The 15052-nt window shown below is 42.4% G+C and overlaps 1 protein-coding gene across 1 annotated transcript in view; it reads right to left on the reverse strand.

Moving 5' to 3' along the window:
* The window catches only part of TANGO6 (transport and golgi organization 6 homolog), a 176201-nt gene that overhangs the window by 24446 nt on the left and 136703 nt on the right, over positions 1–15052 (reverse strand). The window contains exon 17 of the mRNA XM_082862666.1: positions 7608–7721. Within this exon, the coding sequence (XP_082718792.1) occupies positions 7608–7721 (114 nt within the window). The remainder of the gene's footprint in view (positions 1–7607; positions 7722–15052) is intronic.

Below are 15052 nucleotides of genomic sequence, written 5' to 3' on the forward strand. Positions count from 1 at the left end.
CAACACAGTAACTCAATAGCTCAGTGCCTGCTTTATGAGAACAGACAGCATTACTATTGTTATTTTGTGGTACCTTATCCACTGCTTCCTAGTGGTAGGCAAAAAAGGGGGAAAACAGTGTTGGAGGTCAAATCAAGTCCAAACATGTAAGTCCTTTTGGTTTAATATCTACAAAGCTTCTAGGTTCTTATGCATTTTCCCAGTCGAGTTGGTGTCCATCATGAGGAGGAACAAGGTGACGTATGCAATCATGAGATGCTTGCAGAGTTGAAAGGCTGGATTCCATGTAACAGAGTCTGCCTTCCAAAATCTGAGATGACCAATGGTGAGGGCCTGGCATGATAAAGTGTAAGGTTCTAAAGTTCCAGCCATGAAAGAAATTGCCTATTCATTTAGATTGAATATAAAATTATCTTTGGTGGGTTTTAAACAATCATTCAAAAACCCAGCAAATCTATGGACCAGACAGTAGTAGTGGTTGTGGTGGTGGGAGTGATAATAGTAATAACAACACCTCCACTATAATCATCATCGTTGTTGTCTTTTATATTTGAGACACTCCACTCAGAACAGGCTCTTCTCAAGATACAGCAATAATGAACAGATGGAGAAGCATAAGCACAAGATAGAAAGGACTATGGAATGCTAAGGGTCTGTTATGGGTTGGATCATGTCCCCCGCTCCCCCCAAAAATGTATGTTGAGGTCTTAACCCCCAGTACCTCAGAGTGTGACCTTACCTTATTTGGAAAGAGTTGTTGTGATGTAACTAGTTAAGATAAGGTCATACTGGAGCAGGGTGGGCCCCTAACCCAATATGACTGGTATCCTTACAAGAAGAAAGCCATGTTTACATGACAGAGACACACAGGGAGAATGCATGTGACCACAAAGGCAGAGATTGGAGTAACACAGCTGCAAGTCAATAAACACTAAGGATTGCCAGCAAACCACTGGAAGCTGGGGAAAGGCAACGAAGGATTTCCCTACAGGCTTCAGAGGGAGCATGGCCCACCTTGATTTGGGACTTCTGGCCTCCAGAACTATAAGTAAATATTTGTTGTTTTAAGCACCCGATTTATGGTACTTTGTTACGGCAGCCCTAGGAAACTGATATGGGGGCCTAAGAGGATTTTTTTCTTCTAAGATTGAAATGCAGCAACAGCAAGGAGAATGTCTAAGAGTGAGTCAGAGGGAAGTGTCTGTAGGGGAAGAAACATTTATAAACTTACAATATATTTTAAAATCTCTCTATGCCTCTGTCTCTACGGCATCGTAAACAATAACCAAAAATGCTAAATTCTCATTAAATGCCATTTATCAATACTACCAATGTGTAAACACCCAAGCCTGGGACAGTAGCGGATGACCAACAGAACTGCTGCCCTGGTCAACTGGCCGTAGCCTTATGCTCCCAGGAAGGAGCGATGCTCCTTAATTTCGGTCTGAAATGACTCTCCCAAGCACTTTTTCAAAGTTTACAAGAGGAGTAATTATTACCTGGATCCCAGTCATTTTAATATAAATGTTCTTTTCATTTGCTCCTCACATGGACCCTTCGATCTGTTAAAAGGAGCAGTGTCTGTGGAACTAGCTCTGGGAAGGAAACTGGGCTCATTTAACTATATCCATAGCACACACACACACAAAAAAACCCCACAACAAATGCTCTCAAAATAACTTTCAGGGGCTTCCCTGGTGGCGCAGTGGTTGGGCGTCTGCCTGCCGATGCAGGGGACATGGGTTCGTGCCCCGGTCCGGGAGGATCCCTCATGCCGCGAAGCGGCTGGGCCCGTGAGCCATGGCCGCTGGGCTTGCGCGTCCGGAGCCTGTGCTCCGCAACGGGCGAGGCCACGACAGTGAGAGGCCCGCCTACCGCAAAAAAAAAAAAAAAAAAAAGGGAAGAAAAAAAATAATAACTTTCAGGATAAAACAAAACCAAAGGAAGGAAAGTTTCCATTCAGTCTGTCCCTTCACTTATAACTTGCTGCTTGTGCTGTGTCAGAGATTAAGTGCCACATCCTCCCTCAGGTCCTAGTTCTCAGTCTGGACAGACAAGCACAAGGTGAACCCAGGACGCATGCACTAATCTTTTTGTACGGACCATGTGTAACTGCTGTCATTAAACAAGCATAATATCATACACAAACTATTTTCTTTTTTTTCTTTTTAGCCACAGTTTGCTTTCTCTCTCATAAAGAAGTAGGAGAGTAACTTCCAACTGCACAAAAGTTAGTGAAACCACTATTCCTAATGTTACTAAGAATAGGCTTCTATCAACAGAATTCAATATTGGACTCGAAAGAAGGAATTAAAAAACATTCCTGGGTGGAGGCCTGGATTTGGCTGTGAACCTGATTCAGCCATCAATTAATAATTAATCCCAAACTCTTCCCCCTGAAGATGTTTCCAGGTTTTGCTTATTTTTGAAGATATGAGATGGTGTTAGGGTTGGCTGTCATCTTGAAGGAATGAATTCTAAAGCGTACTATTTAACTCTCACTAGATAGAGTAGAGAATAGATTATTCTTTTGTCATTTAAAATTAGGGATTAGGCACTTCCCTGGTGGCGCAGTAGTTGAGAATCCGCCTGCCAATGAGGGGGACACGGGTTCGAGACCTGGTCCGGGAAGATCCCACATGCCGCGGATCAACTTAAGCCTGTGCGCCACGGCTACTGAGCCTGCGCTCTAGAGCCTATGAGCCACAACTACTGAGCCCACGTGCCACAACTACTGAAGCCCGGGCGCCTAGAGCTAGTGCTCTGCAACAAGACAGGCCACAGCAATGAGAAGCCCATGCACCGCAACGAAAAGTAGCCCCCACTCAACGCAACTAGAGAAAGCCTGCATGCAGCAACGAAGACCCAACGCAGCCAAAAGAAAAAAAAATTTTTTTAATTAAAAAAAAAAAAAAGCAAGGGAGAAAGTTTCAGTATTAAAATGTCACCATACTTAGTCACTACAAAACCTTGTGTGAAGTTCTCCAGTATTTCACAGTTCTTCTAAGAAGTCAACTTTCAGTAAACTGTGCAGAGGACTGTAGTAGTAATTACCTAAATAAATCTAGAACTATGGTCAACCCCAAATCACTGATTCTTAAGATAATCATTTTTTTCCATTGTACATACAGTTGATTCTCATTATTTATGGTAGTTGTGTTCTACAAAGTTGTGTGAACTGAATTAATGGATACTGAACCACTGCTCCTAAGGGAAATACCAGGTTAGGATTCTGAGAGCCTCTGGTCACACCAAATCACTCATTCCAAAATCTTTTTCTTGAAAATCAAAACTACAGTGAGGTACCACCTCACACCAGTCAGAATGGCCATCGTTAAAAAGCCTACAAATAACACATGCCGGAGAGAGTGTGGAGAAAAGAGAACCCTCTTACACTGTTGGTGGGAATGTAAATTGGTGCAGCCACTATGGAAAACCAGTATGGAGGTTCCTCCAAAAACTAAAAATAGAGTTGCCATATGATCCAGCAATCCCACTCCTAGGCATATATCCAGACAAAACTATAATTCAAAAAGATACATGCACCCCTATGTTCATAGCAGCACTATCTACAATAACCAAGATATGGCAACAACCTAAATGTCCATCAACAGATGAATGGATAAAGAAGATATGGGGTATATATACACTGGAATATTACTCTGCCATCAAAAAGAATGAAATAATTCCATTTGCAGCAACATGGGTGGATTATCATACAAAGTGAAGTAAAGTCAGAAAGAGAAAGGCAAATACCATATGATAGCAATTCTATGTGGAATCTAAAATATGATACAAATCAACATATCTACCAAACAAAAACAGACCCACAGATACAGAGAATAGACTTGTGGTTGCCAACAGGGAGGTGGGGTAGGGGAGGGAAGGAATGGGAGCCTGGGATTCGCAGAGGCAAACTATTATATATAGGATGGACAAACAATAGGATAATACTGTATAGCACAGGGAACTATATTCAACATTCTGTGATAAACCGTAATGGAAAAGAATACACACACACACATATATATATGTATACATATACATATATATTTTTTAAAAAAACGGAGTCACTTTGCTGTACAGAAGAAATTAACATTGTGAATCAACTATACTTCAGTAAAATTTTAAAAATATATTTTTCTTTTCTTTCTGTTCGCCACACTGGATAATTTCTATTGCTCTACCTGCAAATTCACTTATTCTTTCCTTGGTCATCTCCATTCTGCTTTTAATTCCATTAAATTATTTTTTAAAAAATCTCAGATATTATAGTTTTAATTCTAGAACTTCAATATGGCTTTTTTTTTTTTTTTTTTTTTTTTTTGCGGTACACGGGCCTCTCCCGCTGCAGAGCACAGGCTCCGGACGTGCAGGCCCAGCGGCCATGGCTCATGGCCCCAGCCGCTCTGCGGCATGTGGGATCCTCCCGGATCGGGGCACGAACCCGTGTCCCCTGCATCAGCAGGCGGACTCTCAACCACTGCGCCACCAGGGAAGCCCCAATATGGCTTTTTAAAAAAAATTGTTTCTATTTCTTTGCTGAGATTTCCTATCTTTTATTTAACTGCAGGCATATTTTTCTGTTACTTCCTTGAGGATAATTACAGTAGCTGCATTAAATTCCTTGTCTGATAATTCTAACATCAGGATTATCTTGGGGCTGGTCTCAGTTAATTTTCTTTTCTACTGGGAATATGTTCCATTTTCCTGGTGTTTTATATATTGAGTATTTTGGGTTGTATCCTGGACATTATGAATGTTATGTTATGGAGACTAGACCCTGTTCTCCAATTAGTGCATTTTTTTTTCTTTTTTTAAAAATCAGGTAATTATCTTGCTTGGTTTACGGGTCAGCCAGAGATGTGGGCACACAGAATTTAGGAATCCTCTCTCTGGATCTTTCCCTTCCAGGATCCCCCCTTTCTCTCCTGTAGCTGTGGTTCCCCCAGATTCAGTCTTCTGGGTCCCCAGCCCCAAAAGACTGTGATTTCTCCACCAGTATCCCTAATGCACTGCACACCTCCCTAGACATAACCTGCCCCTAGGCTGAAAGCCAAGAAAATGGGAACTTACTCTATACAGCACCTCTCCTCTAAACATGGACACTTCATGAGAATCTGCCTGCTTCTGACCACTCTTTAGTGTCCTCGGCTAACTACTTACTATATTATGTCCAGAGTTCATAGTTGTTTTCTGAACGAGGGCCAGTCTGGTAGGCTGTTGCTCAGTCATTACTGTCCCAGTTATTCATTATTGTCTTTGGAATGAATTTAGGAATATGGATGTTCTAAATATTTACAATTCTTAGAATAAACAAGTCACCTTGCAAAGACTTAACTTGGGAAAAGCTGGATAGTTAGGCACAATTTTCTCATGCTGCCGCCCAGCTCATCTCCTCCACGATGAGGAGGGCTGTTCTTAACTCTGAGGCCAACAGAAGGTACAGACAGGTCTAAACATACCTCCTTCTCCTGGGTGTTCCTCATAAATTCAATTTTCAGCAAAGGTAAGGTAGAATGAGCTTAAAGGGGGTTCCCTTCTGGCTTCAGGCTATACTTGGGAATCAGTGAATAAACAGATACGATCATAAGGCCAAAACAAGGCTAAGCAGAGAAAATTAGTGTTTTAATAAGAAAGTGAATGCTGTATTTCCCTCCAATGTGGATATTCTGGCTATCTGCAAGTGGGAAAGAGGTGAAAGCTACCTCATCAGTTGGGGGTGGTAATGTCTTTCCCCTCTCTGATCCCAATCTATCTCCTGATTTTCTGGACCTCTACCTCTTACTGGGCTCTCTGCTTTCTTTTCAAGCTGCCAGAACCACAGTTTCTTGGTTGGCACATCTACGAGCAACAGAGAATTCACTGAAACCTAGGATTATCTTTTGGCACTCCACAGCTTGAGAGATAGTGATTAGAAGGAAAAAAACAAAACAAAACTCCAACAACAAGGTGGCATTTTCATTTCAGCTGTTCCTGGGGGCAAAACAGAACAGTAAAGAAAATCTTAGATTGAAAGCTTTGTGGTTATCTCTGCTTCTCATTAAAGTGCCCCAATTATAATCACACCTACGATTACAAGATTTAACACACCTGGTCTCAAGGATGCGGCAGGAAGAGGAATCATACCCTCATCCCATCCCGTTTCCTTTTCTTTATTCACTGAGTAAGCACGATTTATAAATTCCAGTGAGTGCAGACTAGAGGTGGTTTGGAGAACAGAGGTTTTTCATTCACGTGGCTTTTTCAAAGTGGCAAAAATCTTCCATGGCCTCAAATTATTTTAGTACTGGTGAGACAAGCAGTGTTGCTTTCATTGGCTACACACTGATGTGAGAAACCTGGATAGAGTTTCTATTTTTTCTCTCACTTTACTAACCAGACAGTTTGCTCTGCTACGGACACACAGACACACGCACACACACTCTTACTGAGTAAGGGTGTGTACACTTACAGAGTTTCTAAGATTTATTTTAAGAGTGTTGTAACTCAAATTTTAAAATAAATTTTGAAATAATTTTAGATTTACAGAAAAGTTGCGAAGACAATAGAGAATTCCTGTATACTCCTCACCCAGTTTCCCCTATTGTTAACAACTTATATAACAATGGTATATTTGTCAAGAGTTGTGTAGATCTTGACAGTGGGTAAAAAACACTGACTCTTTCTTAATTCCATTTTGTACAGCAGATTCTCAACAAGAGCAGTGTGTACCCTAAAACAAGTACCTGAGATATCAAGTTATGATCTCTATGTCCCCCACTCCTACCAAGGTCCTAGATAATTACTAGGGGATAACGCTTGTACAAAAATGGTGTCAGAAACTTGATATGGCAAAATTCTAGCATGAACAAAGCCATGTGTCTGACAAAACACTTTTCTAATGGCTTCAATGACACTTAGTTAAATACTGATGTGCCAGCCACAGACGAGCATTGTGGATGCCAGGAAGTGAATTATTAATGCAAATTCTCTTTATAAAGTCAACTGGGAATGAATTTCCATTAAAATCAAGAAGAAAATTAATTTAGAGGTCACTCATTCTCAGCATACATATGGATATATAAACCTTCTTCCTGGACTGTCCACACACTGGGGAGAAATCCAGCCAAACCCACTTGGAGGAGGAATAAAAGTTTAATTTATGCAACAACTAAAATCTCATGGATTGAACTCACAGCTAGAAAGGAAACATTTGAAATGAGGCCCTTTAGTGATTCTGTATGAACAATGAGATGAGTCAGGAAGACAAATCACTCAAGTTCAGGCTATAGAGGCAGGCTTGGTGCAGTCCAGCTAGCTCACCCTGGAACCTGTCCCTCTGAGGGGAATGCTGGGACCCAGAATCTCAACCTGTAAACTTGTGCCCTGGTTTTTCTGCAGTGGTTAGTGTGCAGTCTGCCTAATATGATACAGAGGAAAAAGAGACTCATTGAAGATGCAAACAATACAATCTGCCTGCAAACAATACAATCCCTGCTGACTGATTCATCTGTATGAATTCATCCGGGAAAAAGGTTCAAGGCCTCCCCTGGTGAAAGGAAGACTGATGAACAGATAAAGAACAAACAGGTAGGGAATTTGCAAATGGTAAGAGACTGACTTACCTCAGTAGCTTTCTGGCTGAGTCCCCGAAGCAGCAGCACAATCACATGGACAGCAGCTCTGCGCACCTGAACTTCACGGTCTGTTTTAGCCACAGCAATCAGACAAGTTGTTACCTAGGAGGGTAAGGGAAAAAGAAGTCAATAAAAATCAGGATGGCACAATTACCTAAAACCTTTCAACTGTGTTCCATATTCTACACATTCATCACAAACAATCTGGCTTAGAGTAGTGGGTTGCTTCCTCATTCTCCATGAAGAGGGAGAGATATAGTGGTAGAGATCTTGATTTAGTCTGGCTTTTCCGGAAAGGGGCAAAATCTGGTTTGGAATTCAGGAGGGAGACTAGGGAGTGGGAAGGAATACAGGTATATAATAAAGGTATGGTCAAAGGTGAATATTTCCTCAAAAGTGGGAAGAACTGTTACTTGTCCCACTCTGGGGACATCAAATTGAAGGAAGAAAAAATGGTCTGAAACACAGTGGCTTCTAGGGACGGAGGACCATGGAGATTTAGCTAAGTAGGCTTCAGAGTTCAAGGTCTGGCATGAATATCAACGTGCCAACTGATGAAAGTTTCAGCCCAGGGATAGAGAAATACATAAATATTCAAACTGATCTTCTTCTAGCGTGTGCAGACGTCCTGGTACACTACAATTCTAGTGTACACCCACGTGAGTTACCAGGGGCCAACTGCTGAGACTCCCTGACTGGGATTCTTCATTTGCGGAATGGTTCTTTCAGTGCTCATTTACTTTAGAAGACAGCTCTATAACAGAAAGGACTTACAAATTACTTGCAAAACATGGTAATGGTTACTTGCAGATATAGCTGATAATTATATGTCATAAAATGAGAAAATTTCTATATCCTGTACGAGCCATCCTGCCCCCACCCTGCTCTGGGTAGACACAAAAATATTCTAAAACCTCCATAAAGAGATACCATTAGAAAACAACAAACAGCAACAAACCTTTCTGAGGTATTTGTGCAAGAATGAAAAGGTAAAAACAAAAATTTTGAAAGTGTGACCAATGACAGAAAAAATCTGAAGGTAAGTCTAAATTTCAGTTGGTCTCTCACATACTTTGTTATGTGATTTACTGTGTGAGTGTATATCTTGGCCAACTGTGGAAGGCTTTCTAACCATGATAAGAAAATAGCCAGATTGTGTGCTTGGGAACATGTATAAATACATATTATGTTTAAAGAATGGTTTTTTAAAAGGTTTAAAAAAAGAATCCAGGCACAAATGAGGAAATAGGCTTGTGCAGAAATTTTAACTATGCAGGTTGTATTTTTCACAGCTTTCAAACAGTTGGGCATAGTTCAAAGTGTCTAATTAATCAGTGATGGCAAAGGGATTAGAAGAAGTAGCTTGTTCTTAAATATAATTGCATCTGTGATGCACTGGCATTTAATCAAGTTGTACATCTATTAGACAAACTTGACGCTTACAAGTGAAGGAAAATCCCAGAAAAGCTCAACTCTTTGGGGGATGTTTTTCAATAAGATCCAGCAAGCTGCTTCTGCTTTTGACCTGGAACCCTGACTCGAGGTCATCAGTGGCTTCCATGCCTCTAGCATTAACAGTAGAAGCAATTCAGTCCTAGGAGGAGTCCCTTGGGTGACCTCCAAACAGGCAACAATATAATAGGTACCTCCACTTGCAGGCTTAGTATTTAAGAGGTAAGAGCTGAAATCAGAGAAACAAGTTAGAGCTAGGTTGAGTCCTTCCTGACACATAAAAGATTAGCTTATTCAGTCTGATAACTAAAGTATGAAAGCCAGCCCAGGGCCATGTAATGCTCAGACTCCCCCAAGCCTTTTTCCTGCTTCCCTCTAGGTTTAGTTTTGGGCCCGTGTTTCCACATTTGGCGGGCAAAAGCCTCCGAGCCTGGAATCCCACCGGTGTCCAGCTTTGCCACCTCTGTTCTGCCTCACTATGCTGGTGGGCCATGCCTCTGCCTCAGGGCTCAGTGTAGCACCAGCTCTGACTGTCGGGCATTTGTTCCACAATCAGGAGGGGCAGAAGCACCCTGGCTGGAAAAGGGCTTCCCCTGCAAGGCCAGTCCCTGCATGCCAGTGCCGCCCTGCAGGTGTGACCGGGAGGAGCTGGCTGTTACAAGCCCTACTGAGATCAACCGGAATGGCCTCCTGCTCTTAGTGATTTATGCACCAGATTGTACCAAGTCCACCTGCAATCAGCCATCCAGGACAATCAGGAAGAAGCCTGTGAACAGAAGAGTTCCTGGACCTTCCTCAACACCTCTGTCACAGGACCAAATCCCATGAAAGGAACAATGTTCGGTTGTGCAAAATGTTTTTAAAGCACCAGAATTTTAATATGGTCTTGCAGATATCATTGAAAGATAAGAACAGCCTCTGTTCATGTCAAGCTCCCGCAACCAACTTGTAACGTTGCTCTTCTACAAGCCAGTGGGGTAGCCTCCTCGTCAAACACCAGAAGCGGGGAGGTCGCATGGCCACTCTCTTCCATCTGTCCAGTCTGAACAAGTCGCCCCCATGGCCAGTCTCTCTCACCTCCAACCCCAAGGACATACTCAACACTGCCTTCCACCCCCGCCTAAAAGCTTTGGCGGACAGACAGATGATGTAAGGTCTTTACTAATGTATGAACTGGAAGTCTTCCTAAAGGGCAGAAACCCATTCCATGGGATCTTCATGTTACCTGCCCTAAGGGTCAATGTACCTATTCTAGTAAACCAAACTATGGAAGGATTTTTTTTTTAATTGGCTAAATTATGTAAATCATATCCATTTTTGAAAGCCATGCAGAGACAAAAATGACGACTGCTTTGGAAACGCTAAAGGTCAGTTTAAGCAATTTTACACTTGATAGGAGCCAACAGAAATACAGAAAACATCACTCGTGGCACGCACGAAGCATAATCAGAAATATAAATAAAGATAAAATAGATGGCAAGAGTACCAAAAACCAACTTTGGAAAATTCCAGAAGAGAGGTAGCAGAATTGAGGTATCAAGAAAGCATGATTTCAACTTTCCAGCTGCATCTTCATCCCTTTCCCTAAAATCTCCTGCTAAAATTCAGTCTGCTAACTTGTTCGAAACTAGACCATCTGTCCTTCTATTTTGTAAACTAAGAAAAACTTTACCAGCAAAGGCAGGGTGGCCTCTAATTCCCACATGCTTTGCTTTACCTGACATGGGGGACTTCCCTGGTGGTCTAGTGGTTAGGACTTTGCCTTCCAATGCAGGGGGTGCAGGTTCGATCCCTGGTCTGGGAGCTAGGATCCCACATGCCTCAGGGCCAAAAAACCAAAACATAAAATGAAGCAATATTGTAACAAATTCTATAAAGACTTAAAAAAAAAAACCTGACGTGGGACAGAACCGTGGTGGCTCCGTTGCTTCCTTGAGGTTTCCCAGGACATCTACCGGAGCCCTCATCTCAGTGCATGAGCTGTCACTTAGGAAACCGCGCTGATTGTGGCAAATCTGGTAATCAATTCAGATCATTTAGTGGATCAGAGGTGATAGCTCTGCATCAGACCCCAAAGCTTGGGTTCGTGGAATTCTGGGCACTACCTTACAAGTGGCTTGCTCCTGCACTTGTCACCTGGGGCGTACCTTATTTGCTGTACCGGGGATGGGCCTCTCGCTGTGGTTCCCTTAAATCATATTTACTTTTCATGGAGAATGATAAAGATGAAAGAGCCTATCAAGATTTGGTTTTAAGCAATACAGTTCTTGACAAGAACAAGGAAAAACTGGAGAGCAATAATAATGCTCTCCAAACAGATTAAATCTTGACATCAACAGAGAGGAAAAACCTGAATTCCCAGTACAGAGACTGTGGAAGGGTTGGTCCTATCCCTTACGTTCCTTCCCTACCAGCAAGCACTGTCACGCAACAGACAGGGCCCAAGTCTGGACCACGCAACAGGGAGGACAGCTTTCTTCAGATGCCCAAGAACCACAGGTATGACTCCCAGATCAGATCACATCAGAAGAGCCTATGGTGGTTGGTTTGTTCAATTTTACATCAAAACAAGTTACACTTCCCCTCTTTCTCTGCCTGGCTAACACTTGATCAATGTGACTTTCTTGCTGTCAGGTAAACCCTGACAGTTTACCTGAGGGTCCCAGCTCCGTGTTCCCTCAGCACCTTGGGCTTGTCCTAGGAGATCACTCTAGTCCACTGTTTATTTATCCCTCTGTGTTTCACACTCTACTGAGATTTCCTTGGGGGAAGAGATTGGGTCCTTTGTCTGTGTCCTCTAACATACCTGGCACATGACAAACACACACGAAGAAGAATTCCTTCAGTTTGCAGCCAAAGACAAGTTTCCCCAGAGTTAAGGCCCCTTCTCCACCAGTACACACTGGGGCCAAGCATTTCTGAGACTACAAGAAACTTCAAGAGTTTTCATGAGACACTGAAAGAACTGTCGTAGAAGAAGACACAATGCTCTTTCAAAATAAGTTAGAGCATTTCATTCCTCTGCTTTGGCTTCCCATCTCACTCCCAGTAAAAGCCGAAGCCCAGAATGCTCTCTCCCCATGTACCTGCCTGGGTCAGCTCCTGCTCCCTGCATGGCTCTGCTTAAGTCACTCATCAGTGAAGCTTCTCCTGTCCATCCAAGTTCACATACAACAGCAAACTCCCTCCATGTCCCTTGCCTTACTAGATTCATCTCCTTCGCACTTACTCCATCTGGCACAGTATATATTTGTTTACACACTTGCTTGTTTGTTACCTAACTCTCCTCTCTAGCATGTCAGCTCCACAAGGACAGGAACTTCACTGTGTTCAGAGCTGGATCCCCCTCACCTAGCATAAGGCTTGGCTGTAGTCTTATAACTGGCACAGAGTAAGTGCTCAGTAAGTATTTGTCAAATGAAAAACAAATGAATGAAGAATTACTTAAAAGCCAGGCCAAATCTCCCACTTTTTCAATGAGAATGGACAAGAGTGGTCTGACTACAGGAGGACTCAATGGCTGAAATACTAAGACTGTCAGGTGTCCAATCATGTTCAAACTTGCAGTCCACCCAAGGCAGCTGGATGGCACTGATGACATGGCAAGTGTTGGATGCTACATAAGAAGGAACATCTAAAAAGAAGAGACAGAAATTATGTGGGATGGAAACACCTGGTTTTTGAAATCAGTGGGAATATATTGTCTTCTGAAGTTTCACTGCCAAAAGCAAGTGCTATTAAAACAGAGCTACATGACCCTTCCTGTCAGTAGCTTTTCTTACATGGCAACTCCCTCCTTTTTCAAGGGCACAAAAGTAATCTTATAAATGAATTGAAACATTTATTGAGAGACAATATAGAGGAGTGGTTAAGAGCACAGATACAGGAACCAACTGCTTGCATTCAAATCCCAACTTTGCCACTTCCAATCATCATGAACTTGGCAACTGATTTAATTTCTCTGTGCCTCAGTTTCCTCTTTGAGGATTGGATCAGCTGACTTACATAAGGCACTAAGAAGAGTGTTAAGTGCTTGCTATGGTTACTATTTTTTTTTGGCCGCATCACGCAGCATGCAGGATCTTAGTTCCCTGACTAGGGATCGAACCCATGCCCCCTGCAGTGGAAGCGCAGAGTGGACCGCTAGGGAAGTCCCAATTACTATTTTTAAAACATGTAGGAACTTGTCTTCCCATGTAAGCCTTATCTTCCTCTTCCTTCAATATTAATCAGTAAACACTTACTGAGTACCTACTATATGCCAAATGCTGTGTTTGGCGCTAGGCGGTATACAAAGGTAAATAAAGACTGGTTCTGTCCTTGTTGTGCTCACAATTATTAATGATAATAAACACTCCTGGGATTGATGTTACAGTGTCCAGGTCTCTAGAAGTGGGGCAGGGTCACTGGACAAGGGGTTTGCCTGACAGGTGCCCCCAGGGCAGCAGCTCCTCACATTCAATTCTAAGGTTGAAACAAAAGGAAGGATTCTCTCTTTGTGTTAGCACCCATGGTAGGCAAACAGTCTACTACCTATTCATACTTCATTTCTGAGGCCTTAATAAGCAATGCTCAATTCTCGCTGTGAGCCAGAAGGTTGTAAAGCTAACAAGGCCCTTCATCATGTAGCCTCTGCCTGGTCTCTTGTTTCAGACCTGCTACCAGCTAACCGCTCGTCCCACCCCTTCACTCTAACCTTTTGGATCTTCCTATAGTTCTTCAAACATGTCAGGCTGTCCCACACCACAGTGCCTTTGCACAAGCTGCTCCCTCTGCTGAAATGCTCGCCTCTGCTTTTTTGGGCTACCTAATTTCTACCTGTTCTCCAGATTCAGCTCTAAGAGTCTCTTCCTCCAGCACGTCTTTGATAACACCCAAACCTGACTGAGGGGCTCCTAAAATGTGCTCCCATAGCACCTAGCACAATTAACTGGACTGTAACTGTAATCATTGCTGCTTGTATCTTCCACAGGTTGCCCATGCCCAGAAGCCAAGGTAGTATCTTTTGGGTTTTGTATTCCTGGCCTGTAACAAAGGGGCCTGGAACACTGCAGGTGTTTGGTAAATGTACAACTGAGGACATTTGAAGGACACTGGTTACCTCTGTTCTCATCTCCTTGCTGTCCATCCTCATCACTGTCATTGTCAGCTCCCTTCAAATGATCAAAATGCTCCTTAAAGAAAAATCTTAATACAGAAAAGTAAAATTTCTTCACTCAAAAATCACCTTCTCAATGGGGCTTACCTTGACTACCCCATTTAGACTGCAACCTCCCCTCCACCTAATGCTATAATCCTGGTCACCCTTACTTGCCCTACTTTTTCTTATTTTCCACAGAACTTATCATTGTCTACCATACTATATATTTTAATATGTATATCATTTACTGTCTGTCTCCTCTCCCTAGAACGTAAGCTCCATGCCGATGGGAATCACTGTCCATTTTGAAGAATGATATGTTGTAGGTGTCCAGAATGCTGCTTGGCATATAGTAGGCTCTCAGTAACAATTGCTGAATAAATCACTGTATTACTCATATACATTATCCCTACATCCTTGTAACAATCCTGCATTATAGATATTTTAATCCCATTTTCTAGGTCAGGAAACCAAGCCCAGAGTCTAGGTCATCTGACCAAGTGAACACAGGTAAGTGGGTGGTGGGACAGGGCCTCATTTATTCCCATCCCCAAGTATGCTTGGAAATTTGGTTCTCTTTCAATAGGTCGGGTGGTCTCCAGAAAGATGATACTTCTTAAATGTTACAAAACCTGCTTTAGCTCAATCTTTCTAATTAACCAAACCAAGAAATTTTTCCAACACTTTCAACAGGAAATCATATGCCACCAGCATGCAACAGTCTCCTTAAGAGAGAGAAAGGAAAGAAGACCTAGGAACTCAAACAGAAATACGGTCTCAGTTTTTGGGTTCAGAGAAGATCATGATGTCAGGCACAGTTTGAGTTCATTGGCTTTAGAAA

Source organism: Leucopleurus acutus (genome assembly GCF_964270905.1).
Source record: "Leucopleurus acutus genome assembly, chromosome: 20".
In the NCBI taxonomy this organism is placed as follows: Eukaryota; Metazoa; Chordata; class Mammalia; order Artiodactyla; family Delphinidae; genus Leucopleurus; species Leucopleurus acutus.